At 51.6% G+C, this 17,686-nt stretch overlaps 1 protein-coding gene across 12 annotated transcripts in view; it reads right to left on the reverse strand.

Moving 5' to 3' along the window:
* CACNA1G (calcium voltage-gated channel subunit alpha1 G) overlaps positions 1 to 17,686 on the reverse strand; it is a 128,623-nt gene that overhangs the window by 41,607 nt on the left and 69,330 nt on the right. For 11 of the 12 annotated variants that reach the window (XM_084492273.1, XM_084492276.1, XM_084492277.1 and 8 more), the window contains exons 15-22: positions 16,684 to 16,752; positions 13,853 to 13,946; positions 13,070 to 13,254; positions 12,484 to 12,930; positions 6,459 to 6,559; positions 5,241 to 5,364; positions 2,130 to 2,198; positions 1,072 to 1,256 (exon numbers count right to left, since the gene is read on the reverse strand). In XM_084492273.1, coding sequence (XP_084348399.1) covers positions 1,072 to 1,256; positions 2,130 to 2,198; positions 5,241 to 5,364; positions 6,459 to 6,559; positions 12,484 to 12,930; positions 13,070 to 13,254; positions 13,853 to 13,946; positions 16,684 to 16,752 — 1,274 coding nt within the window. The remainder of the gene's footprint in view (positions 1 to 1,071; positions 1,257 to 2,129; positions 2,199 to 5,240; positions 5,365 to 6,458; positions 6,560 to 12,483; positions 12,931 to 13,069; positions 13,255 to 13,852; positions 13,947 to 16,683; positions 16,753 to 17,686) is intronic. The other variant, XM_084492272.1, reaches the window with a different exon arrangement.

Raw genomic sequence — 17,686 nt, forward strand, 5'->3', positions numbered from 1 at the left:
ACACCAACAGGAGATCTGTCCAGATAAAAATGATTAAAGCAGCTCATGTCCTAAAACTCTCCAAGCACAACATACACATTGCCCAGTTTAACAGAAACTCTTTCAAAGCTGTTAAGAATATTTGAAAGATACATAATGTATGGTCATGGCTATTGTTATTTAGACTTATTATTCACACAAGGGTAGTAAAACAACATCTTCTGTCAGAAGCAGAGTCCTTTTTTTGTTGTTGTTGTTGTCCTGAAAGAGAAAATCCTGACTCAAAGAGAACCTTTTATGAAGGAAGCAGCAGTACAATATGACAGGCACACAAAGATGCTTTGAGCAGGAAGGTTTATTAGCTGCTGCATAACAAGAGCAGCAACAATGGCATTAAAGGGGGACTGCATTTAGCATGGGGAGAAACCTTCTTGCCTTGGGGTATGGGACCAAACGGTGCTGCTCCTGGGGCAGGTTCTTGCCCAAGGGGCACCTGCCCCAAGGCATGGGATAGTGCCTGCTGCCAGCAGTGGGGGAGCGAGTCAGAAGGACAACTGCTTGCAGCTTGTCGGGGCAATATATAAAACAAATATCTCCTTAAAATTAATGGGGAACGGAGGGGAAAAGGCTTCTTTGCATTCTACGTTAAGCAACAGTTTAGTCTCTGCTTCCTTAAAAATGATCTGCCACCTGCTACTAATTTCCTTCTTTGTTACGAAAGCCATTGACTGCCTGAAGGAAAGGGGGAGAAGAAGCTGTTAAGCTGCACTTTACACAGAGCAAATGAGAACACAAATAGCAGGGGATGTGTGTTTTAATGAGCAAGAGAGGCATTGATCAGTTTACTACTGCACTTGGGGCTGGTCCCAAAACCCAGCGAGTGCCTGAGTGCCCGGAGCCCCTTGCGGCTCAGCGGGACCCGCGGGCCGCTCATTGTCTGGGGAGCAGTAGGAGGCTGGGCACAACACGCCGTGCCCTTGTCTCGCCTGCCCCTTCCCTTGCATGAGTGCTGCTGCTTTGCAGCAGTGGCTCAGCAACCCCTTGGGCACGCACACCCTATGCGCTTTTCGGTCTTCCCCATCCTCTGCTTACCTTAAGGGCCGCAACGTCCTCAGCAGTCTCAGAACCCTCAGCATCCCCAGGATCTTTGTGCCGCTGTCGGACACCATTGAGACCAGGATGTCGATGACCGAGATGAGAACCAGCACCCCATCCAGCACGTTCCAGCTGCTTTTCAAGTAGGCTTTCTCCCCAAAACACAAGCCTAGTGCCACCACCTGCCCGGACAACAAGTTGCAACAAATTAGGACTATTGCATCCAATATGTTTTCTCCAGTTAGCAGCCTGCTGAGAGTGCATTATTTACAGATACAAGTCTGTGAGTCCATTTGCTTCCCAGTATCGAAGCCTAATGAGACAAATCAGCAAAGTGTTATATTGCAAGGACTGTAAAATAACTCTGCAGATACATCCCAGATTGTCCCTGACAGCTGATGTATTTTAAATGCAACTAAGCCTAGCTGCACAGAAGTGTTTCTAACATGTTTAGATCTGGCATAAAAAGTTTGATTGTGTTTTATTTCTATAGACTCCTGGAGTAAAGGTTCAGAGTGGCTGACCCACAGCAATCAGTTACAAGCTTTGCAAATACAGAAACTAGAGAAACTTTCCATAGAAAGAGCAATTGTTCTGTGAGATCATTATGAATTACACAAGAGAGATTTACAGCAGTGGGTTTCTGAGCCTCCTGCCTCAAACCCGGCAAAGAATTTCAATGTGCTTAAGTATCTTCCTCCTCAGGAAAGCACATAGCTGCTTAGGTTGTTGAGGACAATGGGCTGTTGAAGACAATGGGACTTCCATGCATGGCTGAAGTTAAGCATGTGCTCAAGAGCTTTGCTGAATAGGGAAGGATTGCTGAATTGAAGCATCCCATTGCTCATATAATGGTGTAAATCAAGAGCAACTTCAGTGAAATTGTTCTGATGTAAAACGTGCTCAGAATAAGGCGTGTGGTGGGTATTTGAATATGATTCAGAAGGGGAAAATATTCACCTCGCTCGTCACTGGTAGACCTAGAAGTTTCGCAAGCCCAATGTAATAAAATATCACTGATATAACACAGACACACATCCTCCAGCTTCATTTACCTTAACTGTCATCTCAGTCAGGAAGATAACCGTGAAGATGTAGTTAGAGAGCGTTAGGAAAATCCGTTCCTATAAAAAAAAAAAAAGAAAGAAAAACAAGGGACAACATTTTACGTCTCGCTTTCCACAGCTCTACGCCTCCCTGCGCACATTTGTGCGGCTGCCGACTGCTCTGCAGCTTCTGTGCTGAACCAGGCCTCGGACTGTTTGCTCGCGGAGCGGGGAAATCCAAATATTTAGACAACCTCGCTGCGGGCGGCCAGGCTGTGTCAGCACCATGGAGAGGGGCAGCGGCGCAGCACCGGCCCCTCCGCCAGCACCACGGCGGCCCCCAGGCCCCCGGCTGCCCCCCAGGCTTCTGGCTGTCCATCCCCTAGGCCTCTGGCTGCCCCCCAGGCCTCTGGATGTCCCCCAGCAGACACCCGGCCATCTCACACCCTTGGCACATCTCTCCCTGCCCCTCACCTGCGGCTGCCGCCGTGCAGCGCAAATATCACCGAGCTCCCAATTCCCCAGTAAATTAAGTCAATATTGGAGCGGCTGTGCTGCCAGGCGAGCGGGACCCATGGGAGGCCAGAGCATGGCTGGCATGAGCTATCACTGCTCCACCGAAGCCGAGAAGCTCCGGGGGTTGGTGCCAGCTGAGACCTGTCCCCAGAAGGGTGAATCACTCGCCCAAAGCCACAGGCGAGACCTGGGCACGAAGCCTGGCGGTCTCATCTCCCCATCCACTGTGCTATCCACTAGACCATGCAGTCCTCGCTGCCACTGTTCTGAAACAGCAGCTAGCGATTACAGATGAGGCCATGGACCGGTTCCCTATCTGTAGTTAGCAGAAACCTTTCTTTTTTAATGATGACTATTAAATAAATTACACTTTTCCCTAATCCCTAAGAAATCTCTGATTGCCTGTGCTGAGAAATGGATGGCAGACAGTGGAAGCTGGAGGAAAGGAGGGGAGTGTGCATGTATACACATGTGCGTACAATTGAACTGGCCCTGGTTATGCTAATGACAATTTTGGATTTATTTCTGCTGCTCTCTACAGAGCAGTCCTGTAAGAGATGCAGATCTCTCACTCAAAATGAGATGCAATTTCAACAAGACAAAACACCTTGGCAACTCTCTCGCTTGCCAGATCATGATTTACTGAAAGTGACTCAGGAACCACAGAGTAGCTTGTTTCCATCCTGGGCCCATAATTAATTAGGTGCTAGGCCTGCACTGTGATTGCAGGAGCTGTGATAGGGAACATCTCCGGCTGCCCGCTGACTGCCACACAAAAGACGGCTGCGAGGGCGAGGCGGCGTGCGGGTGGAAGAGGGTAGGGACCTGCTTGTGGTGCTGGAGATAAAACAGCAATAGCGTGGAGGAGACTGAGGATATTACTTTCCTCTCTGGCAAGCGTGGGGCTATTTTGAAGGATAATCTCCACGGGCCATGTCGCGCTCTCTGAAATGGGGAGCGCGTGTTGGCTAGCAACAGCATCCCCTGTTCCGATAAGCCAGCTGAAACTGGGGCAGGGAAAGAGAACTCGCTTGAACAAGCTAGAAAATCCACAGCTCGGGGAAGCCAAGTACAATTATTTTAAACAACTCAAGCTAAACTAACTCTCTCCATTTCCAGATGAAAGCTCCATCAGTGCGGGCAGGGGCTGCACACTCCTCCTGGCTGCCACTGCTCAGCATCAGCATCCTCCTGCTCCTCTCTGCTGCTCCCAGACCACGGCTCAGCTCAGCTCCTGCCCCAGGTGACCCAGTTCGGGTCCCTTGGCTACAACCTGATGCTGAGGAGCCTCACACTGATCCCTGTCCCCTTTCCTCTCTGCACTCTGCCAGTGCCTGGGGACACCACAGCTCGTCCTCCCTCTCTTATACAGGCAGCAGTGCTGTTTTGTGCTACATGCCATGGGCTCCTCTGACTCTGCATGTCACACCGCTCCCTTCATCTCCATGCAGGTACAGTTCCTTTCAGAGCCAGCCTTGGTGAATGGTGGCTCTCAAAGGACACAGCAAGGGGCTCCAAGGAAGCATTTAGGATCTCAAGGGTGTCCCATTTGGGGAACAGCAGGGTGATTTCCTCCTGCTAGATTGGCTGGCAGGGAGTCCTGCTCTTGTCTCGCAGCTGTGAGTTGGTGCTCCATGGCTGCACAATAATCAAAAGAGGAAAAAAAAAAAAAGTGGATTTAGGGGAAGAACCTCCGGGCAAACTAATTCAGTAAGGAGGACTACTAAGGAAAGCTTAAAATAGGCAGAGAGCAGCCACGACTCCAGTTTTAAGGTCTAACATTGAAGATCCATGAAAATGAACAGCCTGACACGCCTACGACAACAAAACAGGATTCTATACGATTGCGATATGAGCAGTCTTTTGCAATACATCAGCAAGAGCCCAGCATATATCTCAGCCGCAACCTATGCTAAAATAAAAGAGCAACCGGATGATCCTGCCCCCCTGATTGATGGAAGTTGGTGCTGTGAGGGTCTGGTTTGAAAAATCATTACACAGTCAATTAAAGCAAAACGGTTCAGGGAAATGGAATTACGGTGCACATAGCAATTTGGTTTTGCTTGTGTCACAACAAAGATCACAGACAAAAGGGAGAGAAAAGTATGAAATGAACAGTTTCCCCCATTCCCTTCGCACCATACATACGTGCCCGTGAACAACAGATGGATGAAACGAATATTGTGCTGAGAGAGGAAAAGTGTTTGAAGGTTGATCAGAGAAGGAAACTGAGACAGATGCCATGCTTATGCCACGAATTCAGACCTCGATCATACTTGCAGAAATGGGCTATTATTAGGGGAGCCTCGATATGTGGCAGACCACGAGCTCTGCTCTCGTTCTTTGAACGGACTCTGGAGAGGGACCAAGAGAGCTGGGAGCAGCAGCCCCAGCACATGGAACAGGGGATGGTGAAAAGCCTTTCCTGGGACAGCATTACCCCGGTAAACACTGTACTTAATTCAACACATATGCTGGCAGCTTCCCATTTAAAAAAGGAAAAGAGAGAGCCCAAATGCACGGCAGTGGGGTGCAAGCCACATGAGCTGGCTGCACGAGGAACACGCCAGCCTGGAGCACAGAAAACATTAACCTCAAACTCACAGCGCTGTGAGGCTCGATTTTGGGTCGTTCCATGGCAATGGTAATGCAGTTGAGGAAGATGATCACCAGGACGATATGATCAAACATCTTGTGCGTGATGATTTTATTGCACATCAGACGGAATCTGCCAAGGAAGAGGAAAAAAAAAAAAAAGACAACACACAGACTAGCTGTTAATGCTCGGCTGGTTGGGGATGAACACGCTCCCGCCTGCGCAGCAGCCGAAGCACGGCCGGGGAATCGAGCACCCTGTTTGCACAGCAGATGAGCCACAGTCTTGCAACCCCCTCCCTGGCAGAGCCCCATGCTGCAGGCAGATCTGGGTAGGAATGAAAAAGGACCCGAGCTACAAAGTTCGATGCCAAATTTGGGCCACAAACTTCAAGCCCCGGTTAAAACCAGAGAGGAATCTGCCCCACTCGGAGTGGAGCAGCTGCTTCCCCAGCTCGGACAGGCAGCCAGGTGTGGATCTGGCCACTGCCTGGTCCGCAGAGTTCAGGTTTAACTTAAATAAAGGAAGAAATACCTCCAGCAAGCGTGTAAGGGTTGAGTGCACACAGAACAAAGAGACAGAAGCTATTTATTGTGACAGATGGCTGTACACTGACCCGGGATTTATAATGCCGTATTACATTCCCCTAAGTCTGTTTCTGAAAATCTCTCTAATCTTGCTATGAATGAACTCGAATGCTGTCCAGGGCCCACCAGCTCAAAGGTGGGAAACCCTCGTTAAGCGTGGGTTAATGTCCAGAGGAAGAAAGAGAGCCTGGAGCCCAATTGCCCCATGGCCGGGCTTTGGGAAGGGCAGCACTGGGGTAAGGAGAGGGCAGATTTATGGGGCTGGTGGGAGAGGGAGGAAGGGAGGGGGAGGACAAAAGTCAGGGCTGAGGGGAGGTTTAGCAGGTGAAGGAGGGCGCTTTGCTGTGTTGTACGTGTACACCAGGTGCAAAACTAGATTTTTCTGCTTAATGCAGATCCTTTCCCTCTCATTTCCAAGTCTCTTTGCTCCATTGAATAAAAAACGTACAGAGCGCTGGCATCAGCGATGAAGCCTTTGCCATGCCCAGGCTGCAGACCACCACCAAACTCTCCCATGCCAGGGCTGTGCCTGCACCAGAGCACCCTGTGGTGTAGGGACCGCCGAGGGGACACGGGTGGTGAGCCACCACAGCGGGGACATCCACGCCAGGCATCCTGCTGCTATGTGAGCAGCCTTACCTTGAGTGAGGAGCGAAGATGTAGATGGACCAGGAGTCTCTCTCTCTGCAGCAGGCAGGAAGACGTGCCCGGATCCAAGCCTTCACACGGTCCCTTTTGCTCTAGGAGGAAAATTTACAGCAGAGACGGACCAGGAGGGAAAAGCAGAGAGAACAGTTAAAACCCCCAAAGCTCCCAAGCAAAGGATTCAGGGCCATTTTTCACTAAACAAATATCCCCAGATACTCAGTAAAGCCAAAGGAAAATGATCTTTCCCCAAAAGACCTTCAGGGGATGGAGCTCCAGAGGCCGGGTGAGGGCTGTGCTGGTGCTGAGAGCTCATGGGGCCTCACCTTGCTCATGGTACCTTCCTCCAGCACACGGCTAGCCAACAGGATGGACTTGGTAAGTAAATCCTCTGTCCCAGAGGAGTGATAACCTGCTCAGATCAGCCACAGACCCTCCAGATTCTCGACAGACGCTTACCTGAATCTTCTGAGTTGTTTTTTGTTTGTTTGTTTTTTAAATTATGTATAATGCTTATGTCAAAAGCTATAACAGCAACACAGGGAGGGATTCCTGCTGCTTGCTGGGTCAAGCCCTGTGGCTGTGCACCACTGGAAAGCCAAAGAAGCCATTTGGGACCTGCGTTTCAGTCCAGGAACATGATGGCAAGCATCTGCCTCTCATTCGGCATGAACAGATTAGACAGCAGATTATGAAGCCAGAAGGGAACATCGTGGCCAGCCTGACCTCCTGGATGAGCACGGGCCTTCCAACTCCCCCGAATTAATTTCTACTCAAAACCACAGCACATCCTCAGCCATGCACACATATGTGTTAGACTACCAGGTTATTTAAGGCCAGGAGGGCAGATTGTAGTGCCATGGCCAGCAGGTCAAGTAAAATCTCAGTGCCAAGGGGAAGCCTTGTCCCAGCTGTGACAGCCTCTGGATTAGGTCTTCTTGAATTCTCAGCCACAGATCTCCAAAGGGAGGCCAGGATCTTTAAGAAAATTATCCTGACAGTGCTGTGAACTCACGCACCACCAGCAGAAGCCACCCAGCACCCGGTTCCCCAGCCGAACTCCTCACCCACCACGCCAGGGCTTCCTCAGCCCTTTCCAATCGAAGCACCGGGAGACAAACCCGCAGACCGGTGCGGGCAACATCACCACAGTGCTTCGCGTTGGCAGACAAATAAAAATGAATTCTCACTCACTCATTACCCTTATTTCCCCACTGCCACGTGGGTCTGAATCTGCACAGGTGTGGGAACACGGCTGCAGGGCTCCTGGAAGATTATTTTGCAGGTGTTTGGGAACGGCGCCGCGAAGCACAGAGCAGGAACTGCCACTGGTGCCCAAGGAGCAGGGTGAACCGCAGGGCTCAGGCACTTGTACACATTTCATCTTCAGAACGGGGAAGGGGGGATTCTGTGCTCATTTTGAGCCAAACTGTTAGCAATTTGAGGTACTCTGGACTGTAAAAATGGGATTTGTTAGGGTAATTGAGTGGAATGGAGGAAATGCTTTCTGCTCCTATGTGTACTCAGCCAGGGGTCTCATTAGCGATGGGTAATAGCTAGTGTAGTGCCCATCTTAATGAAAGCACTTGGTGATAACCTGAACCCTTCAAAAAAGGAAAACAACCTTGTGAAAATTACAAGAGAAGCCTGCATAACAAAAAAGCTGGGTTTTTCTGCCCCTCTCCTTTGGTTGTCCATCCTTCCCTCCCCTTCTACGCACACACGCCCCAGGCCATGGCACACCAGTAGGTTTTGGCCACATCTTGGCTGTTTTCACATTCCTTTTCCAACTCCAGGCAAGGAGTCAGAAGTGCTCCCTTCACTCTAAGCTGTATTTAATAGAGCATGCATCCTGGGGATGTGTTATCCCTCCTAGCAGCCTAGACTGTTAAATTATCCAAGAGTTAACAAAGGTAGAAAAAAAAAAAAAAGAAAAGGATAAAATCGTGTGTCTGTTCAAAGTTGCAGCAAAAGCAGTGATTGCTACCCCAGCCTCTGGACGTGGAGTAATAGCTGCAGCTCGGTCCAGTTCATTTTGCAAGCTGGAAGGTTTCCAGAAGTATCTATTATTCAAAGCAGTTCTGGTATTTATCATGGGGATTTGTAGTGAATGGTAATGCGTCAGCAGCACAGAATGCTTCTTTATATTCCTTTTGTCCAATTTTAATGCCAAAGATATTTTGGGGTTTGTCTAATTGTTGCAGCTCCGAGTTCATGGGCTAAATCAGATAACAAAGGCAGAAAGCGATCTTCCATCGCGTCCCTATTCAGCGTGTCAACGCGAGGGCAGCCGTGGCTGCAGTTTGGCTGCTTTGTCCGAGGCTGAGTGCTGTCCTCCCGTACATCCGCATAAATCTAAAGTCAAAGGAATTACTCCAGATTTCCACTAGTGAAACAGCCCAGTTGGGTAATTTGAGCCAAATGTAAGATATTTGTGAAATAAAAAGCGAGCTCTTCCAGCCCAAGTCCCATCAAATGCTTTCTCTGCAAGGTCCAGACACACATCAGCCGCGCACAATCAGCCTGATTGCTGCTTAAGCCCGCATTATGTTCGAAGCAATATATCAATTATGTTGTTTAAATCACATCTATTTGTTCATAAAACACACCTGGGCAGGATGAATAAAGACTGGGATGGGAGGGGGGTAGGAAAGAAGAAAACTACTCCTTAATTTGGGTGCTGGTGGCTTCACCAAAACCCAGCCGCTCACAGCAGCAGCCCCCCCACCAACACGGGGATGGATGCGGGGGCACACGGGGCCGGGGGCAGTGATGCTCGTTGATGGGCTGTGATGTTGCCTTCACCCCACACATTCAAACAGCCCCCCCCAGCCTGTGCGAAGGAGAGCTGCTGCTAAATAGCTTCTTTTTTTAAGGACTTCCAGATATTAATGTACTTCTGAGGGCAGGGTGAAAGGCAGCTGGCATTAAAAGATGACTGATGCACTCCTCCGAGTCAGGGAAAGGGTTAGGTTTATAAAAGATTTATTATAAGGATGGGGGGGGAACCGTTGAAAAACGCGCTACGAGCAGCAACAGACCTCCAGGCAAGCTTGAAGCTGCACAGAGGCACTCGGGACATGATTATTTGATTTTAAATATGCAGTAGAGGCAGGCTAGGATGGTTTGGGGGAACAGCTGGACTGCACATCACAGGAAAAAATGCAATAGCTGGAGTGAATCCGAGCTGTGATTGCAACATGCAATAGGGATTTTGCCCCTGGGAGTAGGGGACACTTGGCTCTGCCCTCGCTTTCCACTCTGAGCACTCGGCGTTTGAGTTTTTCTTCTCTCTGCACGGCACAGAAATTTTACAGCTGGCATGTGCAGTGACCTGTAACACAGCCTGGATCAGAGATCTGCCCAGCAAAGGTCCCCCAGCAGATCCCCGACCTCAGGTACAGCCACACAAACCCAAGCAGGCAGCAGATCGCCAGGTCGGTGAAGCTTCTCCTTGTCTACATCCACACCCCGAAGAAGAGATTTTGTCCTCCCTAATTTTGTACTTCTGGGGAGAAGGGAGATCAGGGGCCCGATTCAGGCCCCTCTGAGCAATGTAAATTCAGAATAAACTCTCTGAAGGCAGTGGGGCTGCACTAATATAATGGGAGTCTGAGAGATCCAAACGAAGCCTTTGCACCGCCTTTTATTTCTGTGCAGAGGCAATCAAAACCATCCAGCAAGGAGAGCTTGTTAAGCTTTGTTGCAGAAGGGCATATTTAGGATTGCTTTGATCTGAGTAACAGTTGAGTTCTTTTCTTCTTCTGGTGGTAGGGGAGTTTTGAATATTATTTTTTTTTTCATTTAAAAAATAATGACATTTTTTTTCTGACTTTGTCAAAGCTCGCACAGGGGCAAAGAAACCCCCAGAACGTCAGGAGGCAATCACAAAGGGAAGCTCTGCAACCTGGGGACTCATTTCACTAATCTAAGCAATATTTTCCGATCCGTCTGGTTTAGCAATTTGCAGTAAGTGCATATTTCGGAGCACGGGGAAAGGCAGCCGCCAGCTGAGGATGTCCCAGCTGCCGAGTGTGGAAGCACCACGGGCAGGGGCACGCTTTATTTACCCCGTTTTGTCTATTCTTTCCCTAGGCGTTTGCTTCTGAGAGCTCCATGGAAAGGGTAGGGACCTTTGGTCTAACCCTGCGTGGCCAGACCTCAGCACGCAGAAAGAAGACATTTAATTTCCCCTAAAAGCAGCCACCATTGCCATAATAAAAAATTAAAGCCACGCATCTTATTCAACAGCTTGTCAGCGCTGGCTGGAGCTGCGGGGATGGGTGGGATGGGAGGGGGACAGGAGGGACGTGTCCCATCACAAGGTGTCCAACGCAAGGGCAGCTGCTGGGGGGAAGGAAGGCACCTGCAGGATCTTTGCACCAGGTGAGCTGGAAAAAGCAGCACACGTTGGACATAAAAACCATCCCCAGCTGGCTATAAAGAGCACGGTCTCCTGATCACTTCCAGTCGTGCTTTTTCAAAAAATAATTACCTCTCCTATTCTTAAAAATTCAATTTATTTTATGGAGGTTAAAAACCAGGTTAAGACAATCAGTAAAAATCCCAGGCTGAGGATCCATGCTGGAGATGTAATGGGATAATGGCTTGTTTTAAAGGCGATTTACGGCTGAGTGACTCCATTCTGCCAGCACAAACTCTCTTTCTTCTCCTGTTCTCTCTCTGGAGTCACCACGGCCTTTTGCATCCCTTCACATGCTCCAAATCCCATTTTCATTCAACAAACTCAGTGAAATATAGTAAAATCATGCCCACAAGCTACAGCTCTTATGTTCTCAGCACCGCCCCAATTACCATTTCATTGCTGTACCCAAAACCCATCAGCTTCACCCGATGCAAACCGAGCAATCCCCCAGATGACCCACCAGACCAGCACGTCTTTAAACCCAAGAACAAGGTGAGCTGAAGCAATGAGAGAACCTGAAAACAGCTGAAAACACCCCAAAATGCCCCTGCCATGAGGACACCCCTATGCGTATGCCAGGGCCAGGACTGTGGGTGTCTTCCATCCATGCTGCCCCACACTTCCCCTCCTGCTGCTGGAGTTTCTGAAACCCCCCAGTCCCGGTGGCATTTACATGATTTTGGGCAGCAGCAGCACGTGGCAAATTACGTGCCTTGATTTGGAAGTGCGGATGCAGAGAATATGCAAAGCTGGAGATGCCTCTCTACTATCTGGCGCTCTAATCAGCTCAAAATTACAGCTGATTTCTCTTCTCCCGCTGCCATGCTTTTAGCTAACGTTTCCTAAATGGCACTTTTCAGGCCGCTGAAAAAGAGACACTTATTGGACTAATGCCTCTTCATACTGAAATTAATGCAAAGCCTTTGAAATTACCACTGTCTCTACGGGACTAATGTCTCCGTGGGACTTGTGGGCCAAGCCCTGCCCTTGCATTGCCTGTTGATGTCAACAGAAATTGTCTGCTCCTGTGTGTGGGAGCTGAAAGCCAAACAATGGCTGGGGAGCAGGGAAATTTACTTATTGAATCTAATAAAAAAAAAAAAAGAACAGAAAAGCATACGATCTTAGAATAAAATTTTAGAATCATCTAGGTTGGAAAAGACCTTCAAGGTCACCAAGCCCAGTCACCAGCCTGACCTGCTGAGTCCAGTAAGGGACACTAAACCATGTTCCTTAGTGCCACATCCACACATATTAAATTCCTGCAGGGACGGGGGCACATACTGCCACGATGGGGGCATGTACTGCTGCGATAGCATTTGATCCATACCTTTTCCTGGAATCTGATATCTCCATCCAGAGACATCTGATACAGCACTGAAACACTTAACATAACGCCTGCCCTTCTTCTGGCAGCATCCACAGCCCGATTGCTCCTGGTGCTCCGCTGGTGCCCCTCAGCCTGGGCTGGTGGTGACAACCACTTCTTGCAGTGGCCATGGCTTTGCACCCACCAGCGCGCTCCCGAGACAGGTGCCAATAGCACTTGGTCGAGCAAAACCAGCCAAATGTAAGCATTTGGCACTTCCTTACCATGTTGCCTTCGTCATCACCATCATCGCAGTCCTGCCGGGGGTCGTCCAGGTGGAGCTGGTGTACCAGCAGGCCTGGAGAGGTTTTCCCATTGCAGTCCTGGTGCTCGGAGGCGGAGGTGCGGCTGCTGTGCATGCTGCTGGTCCGGTACAGGGAAGGCACCTGCAGGGTGTCCTGGAGGTCGAAGGAGCCTTTTGTTTCCAGTGACTCCATGCGATGAGGTAAGGAGCCGTTGAAGCTGCCGGCCCGGCTTGAGCGCTCCTCGTCTGAGCTCTCCCCATCCTCCGAGCTCTCCTTCCCCTCCCCGGAGAGCAGGGACCTGCGCTCTCCGCTCTGGCCCCTCCGTTTGAGGCTGGGTGCCCGGCCGATGCTGTTCCAGCTGGAGCGGCGGCTGGTCCAGCTGCTGCCAGCACTCCAGGGGCTGTGCGGGGAGCTGCGGGCGCTGGGCTGCGGGAAGGATGGGGACAATATCAGCACCGTGCCACCCACCCGTGCCGGGCTGTCCCCATGCGGCTCGAGCACACAAAACAACCCCGTGAGCCTGGCAGATGCCCATGGAGCATCCACAGGATGCTCAGGTCCTTACCGGGGACTTGAGCTCGTAGGCAGCAGGGTCCATGGAGACGCCGCTGGCCCGGCGTGACTCGTGGCCCTGCGCGGCCTCGCCAAACACGGCGCTCTTGGGCATGGGCATCGGTGTGGCGGCGGTGTGGATGATGAGCGGCGGGGTGAGGCTCTTCTTCAGCTCCGGGTGGTCGCTCAGGGCCATCACTGGAAGACACAAGGGGTGTTTAGGTGCCCCCCTCATCCTGGGGCACGGTCACAGCCTCTTCTCGGGCAGGCGGAGCAGCTGCATGAGGGGTGTTTGTCCTCTGTGCTTTGGGAGGACAGGGACCAAAAGCCATCTGGGGAGCCAAGAGCCTTCCTCCAACATGGCAGGGAAATAGTGAGGGGTAAGTTGGGAATGGGATCAGGCACTGATGAGAAAGGGGAGCAAATCTGTTATCTGCTGCCCCTCAACCCTTCAACCGAGCCCTGCCAACTCTTCCCCTGGAGACCCCTGCCCATGTTGGGCTCCATCTCTCCTCTCCATCCTCCTCCTTCCTTGATTCCCCCCAAGGGCTCCTCCACTTGTGCCCCTGCAGGGATGCTCCAAACACCCAGACCTCATGCCTGGCACTGACAGCACGTGCCTGAATGCCATTGCCTCTCCCTTTGCAGCTTGCACTCCAACCCCACAGCACAAGCCTGCTGTGAGCCAGGATGAATGCATCCTCCCCAGGAGGGCTCTCCCCATCCAGGACACCCGGTTTTCACAGCAGAGCGGGGTTTCTGCAGCAGGGACAGGTGTCCCGGGGCTGTTACTCACAGGCTGGGTTCGACAAGTTTTTCTTCAGCCCGGCCTCCTCTTCTAGGCTGCGGGGGAAGAGATCGCCCTCCGAGTCGGACTTGGAAGCGTCGCCCTGGAGCAAAGCAGAGAGCTTCAGCAGGGAGGATGGAGGGCTGCACCGCACGGACACCCCTCCGACAAACGGATTCCCACTGCCAACAACACACCTACGGATCCACCAAGTTTTGCACCACGATGCAACACCACCTTTCACAAAATGAGGCATGCACATATTTATACCACAGACTAATTAACCTCCTACCAGGAAGACAGACTGCCTCTGATTCCAAACGCAGTCCCAAAAAGGGATCAGAAAAAGAAAAAAAAAAAAAAAAAAAAAAAAGAAGAAGAAAAAAAAACACCTCCAGAAAGCATTGCTTATTTTGGGGTTTCCTGGAATTGCGCATGGTGTGGATATGAGGGAAGGATTCTGATGAGCAACTTAGGGACAAAAATTGACCCTACTCATCTCTCTCAATTTCTGCAGCATAGCTTAAAGCTTCCTGTGCATGGGCATTCACATGGCTCTTTCTAGTGATGCTTCGACAAAGCAACTGAAGATTCAGAAGGGACATGAGGGACCCTGACTTTCTATGTAGCTGATGGAAGAGGCTCCAAGAGGTACCTGATAACAGCTGCCCCTGGGTGGCCACACACCCTCCAGCTGCAACATAGCAGAAGCAGAAGTTTGGGGGATTTACACAAATTCCACTGCATCTTTTCAAATCCTGAGAGCTGCCGAGGACACGTGCCCGTCCTCAGGAGGGGAGGGATGAGGTTTACCATTTCTCGCAGCGTGGTGCCTGGGCTCTCGCTCAGTCTCGTGGCACGGACCCGCTTAGGGACCTCCCTGCACGGTTCTGTCCATTGGCACTGCAGAAAGGTGCTTAGGGTGTGGTATAGTCAGGACCCATCCGGCAGGAAAAGGTGCTTGCCAGAACGATGCCCATCCAGCAGAGAAGGATTTGGGGCTGAAAACGCTCAAACGTTCTGGCAAAGGGCACCAGACCCCGGCGTGAGGCACATCAGGAGGGAGAAGGGCAGGGAAGGGAGGCAGGGTGCCGGGATGAGAAGCCAAGCAGACCCTCACTTCAGCTGGGAGAAACCAGCAGCCCCAGAACCCCCACCCCAAGGCCAAGCTGCACCCCGGGAGCCCCTGCGGAGGTTTGGTGCTCGGGTTCCTAGTGGGAGAAAGGCAGAGGGGCCCCAGCCTGGAGGAAAGCTCAGCAGCACAGGGCCAGAAGGGAGATGGCCTCCGACACCACGTCTGGTGCTGTGCGCCTCTTGGTTAGGGCAGGGGTTAGCTCTGCTGCTCCCCACCTGGTTTGCTAAACACTTAGGGTATTTTTTTTTTTGCTTTGTTTTCTTTTTGTTTCTTTTCCAGGCAGGCTGGACACTCTCAGACACAGTTTTAAAGCAAAAGAGAGTGTGATGCGAAGAGCTGGCTCTTCCCTTCCCCTCCTGAGCACTCGGGACTGCTGTGCTGTCCAGGGAAGCCCGCCCTGCAGGAAGCAGGGAAGGTCAGGAATGCACCTTGCGAGAGGGGGCCGTGAAGCCAGGCTGGCCCAAAATTCGCTGGATTTGGGGCTGTCTGGCTCCAGCGAGCGCGGGCTCCAGCTGGCTGCAGGGACGCTCCCGCCGCCAGCTCCGCAGCTCCGGGGGCCTGCCAGGAATTACTCACTTCTCCCTAATGGGTTATTAAAGGCGAATAAATAATGGGAAAAAAATCCGACGTAATTCATATTCCTGGAGTGCTCTCCGACAGCCCGGAGGAAAGTTTTAGGGTGCACAACGAGACGTGTGCCGAGGGGGGGAAGCGGAGCCACGGGGGACTCCCCCCAGCACCAAACCCCACAGCGGGGGGGCAGAAGCGTCCCCTGCGAACCAGCAAGCGCCAGCCCCAGCACGCTGCGGCAAGCACTGCTGCCCGTTACCTGTTCTTGCACTCCCAGCTTGCCTTTCTGGATAGAAAAGGGGTTAGGAGAGAAGAGGGAGTTACAAGAAAATGGGGGTAGGTCGAGAAGGGCCCCCCGGCACTGTGGCTAAGGCAGTGTGTACCCGCGGTGACAGAGCGCACTTGGATGTGATGGAAAGGGCTTTTGTGCTGAAGTTAAAGCCAGATGTCTTAGAGAGGGCAGAAAGGGAAGGGGGTGATGAAGAGAAAGATGAGGTCGGGAGACAAGTGAGGCTCGGGGCATGCTGCACTTAGGAGATGTGCAGCTCACTGCTGCCCTTTGCCACCTGCTCATCCCGACCTGCTCCATGCTCAGGAGAGTCTCACCAGGACCCCACATCACAGCTGACCTTCCCTGGGCACCCCAGAGCATCTTCCAGCAGTGGCTGCCTCCGTCCCACCTCATCCTGCAGAGCGTGGGGCTCCTGCCCCCACAACCGTGCTGCTCAGGGGATTGACTCCAGGTCCCTTGGGTGCCAGGAGCTGCTCCCAGCATCGCCGCCCACACCTCCACGGCTGTGACCAGGCTGCGAGCACGCTTCGGACCAAGCTGCTGCAAGCCCCATGGGCGAGCTTACCCCATTTTAGGGCTGCACAAAAGGGTCGGCGAGAGCTGGGGCCGGAGCCCCATCGGCCACCCCAAAGCACCCACCTTCGTTCCTGCAGCTCCCCCAGAGAAGGACGGGACTCAAAACCAAGGCTGACTTGACAATGAGGACGACAAAAAAGAAAGGAACGACACCAGCCCGACAACCCCCAAAAGCACGACAGCTACTACGATGGGAAGGGTGACCAGGCACCACGAGGGGACACAACCACGGGGGGCACGGGTGGGCTCATGCGCGGGCGTACGTACCGCTGCCGGGTCGACAGGCAGCTGAATACAGCTCAGCTGCCCGCTCACGTCTTCTCGCTTGGAGATCTCCTGAAGGAGAAACGGGGGAAGGGAGGGGAGGGGGAAGGAAGGGGAAGGGGGGGTTCAATTTTCACACTTTCAACAGCAGAACGGAGCGGGGAGTCAAAAAAAAAAAATCAATCAATCAATCTGGGTAAAAACGAGGAGAGGCGGGGAAGGAGAAGGGCAGCGTGCGGCCGCGATGGAGAGCCGGCTCCGCGGGGAGAGGGTGGAAGACCTCAGGTGGAGCACAGCCCTCCAAAGAGGCCAGCCTTACCTTTAAATTAAGTGTTTCAAACAGAGAGCTTGATTCAGCTCCTAAGTGATAATTGTGCTAATGAAACACCAGCTAATTATTGAAAACACGATTTTTTTTTTTCCTTTTTGCAGCTGCATAATGGGATCTCTATTTATTACACCGTCATTAAGCAGCAATGGAGGCTTTTAATGAATGTTTGATTAACACAGTATCAGTCCTCTTACAGCCAGGTAAAATACCTCCAGCACCTCTTCACGGTGCCAGAAATCAGCATTTCCTGGCCCACTTGGAAAGCCTGAGGTATTTGCACCCTTCTGCTCGCTGTCAGCCCCGGCAGCACTTGGGGAAGGTGGCACGGCCCTGGGCGCATGGTGTGGGGCACCAGGAGGCACAGGGTACCCCCTCCTCAACTGCTCGTCTACGTGGCAATGCCATTTTGCCCTGCTCTAGGCCGGGATGAAGAGTTTAAGACTTTTTTTTTGGGGGGGGGGCTGAGTGGGAGGACAGCATCTTGCAAGCCACGGACACTTAATTTAAAGTCTGTGCTTGTAAGAAAGAGAGAGGTGTGGACTAGCCATTGAAAGGAAACACGGAGACACTTTTCTCTCACAAGGACAACCCCAACAAAGCTGATAGGAATGCAAAAGGATGCAACAAAAACACCATCCCAAAATCTCTACAAAGGGAAAATGAAGAAGTCTTCTT

Source organism: Aythya ferina, assembly GCF_964211825.1.
Source record: "Aythya ferina genome assembly, chromosome: 18".
In the NCBI taxonomy this organism is placed as follows: domain Eukaryota; kingdom Metazoa; phylum Chordata; class Aves; order Anseriformes; family Anatidae; genus Aythya; species Aythya ferina.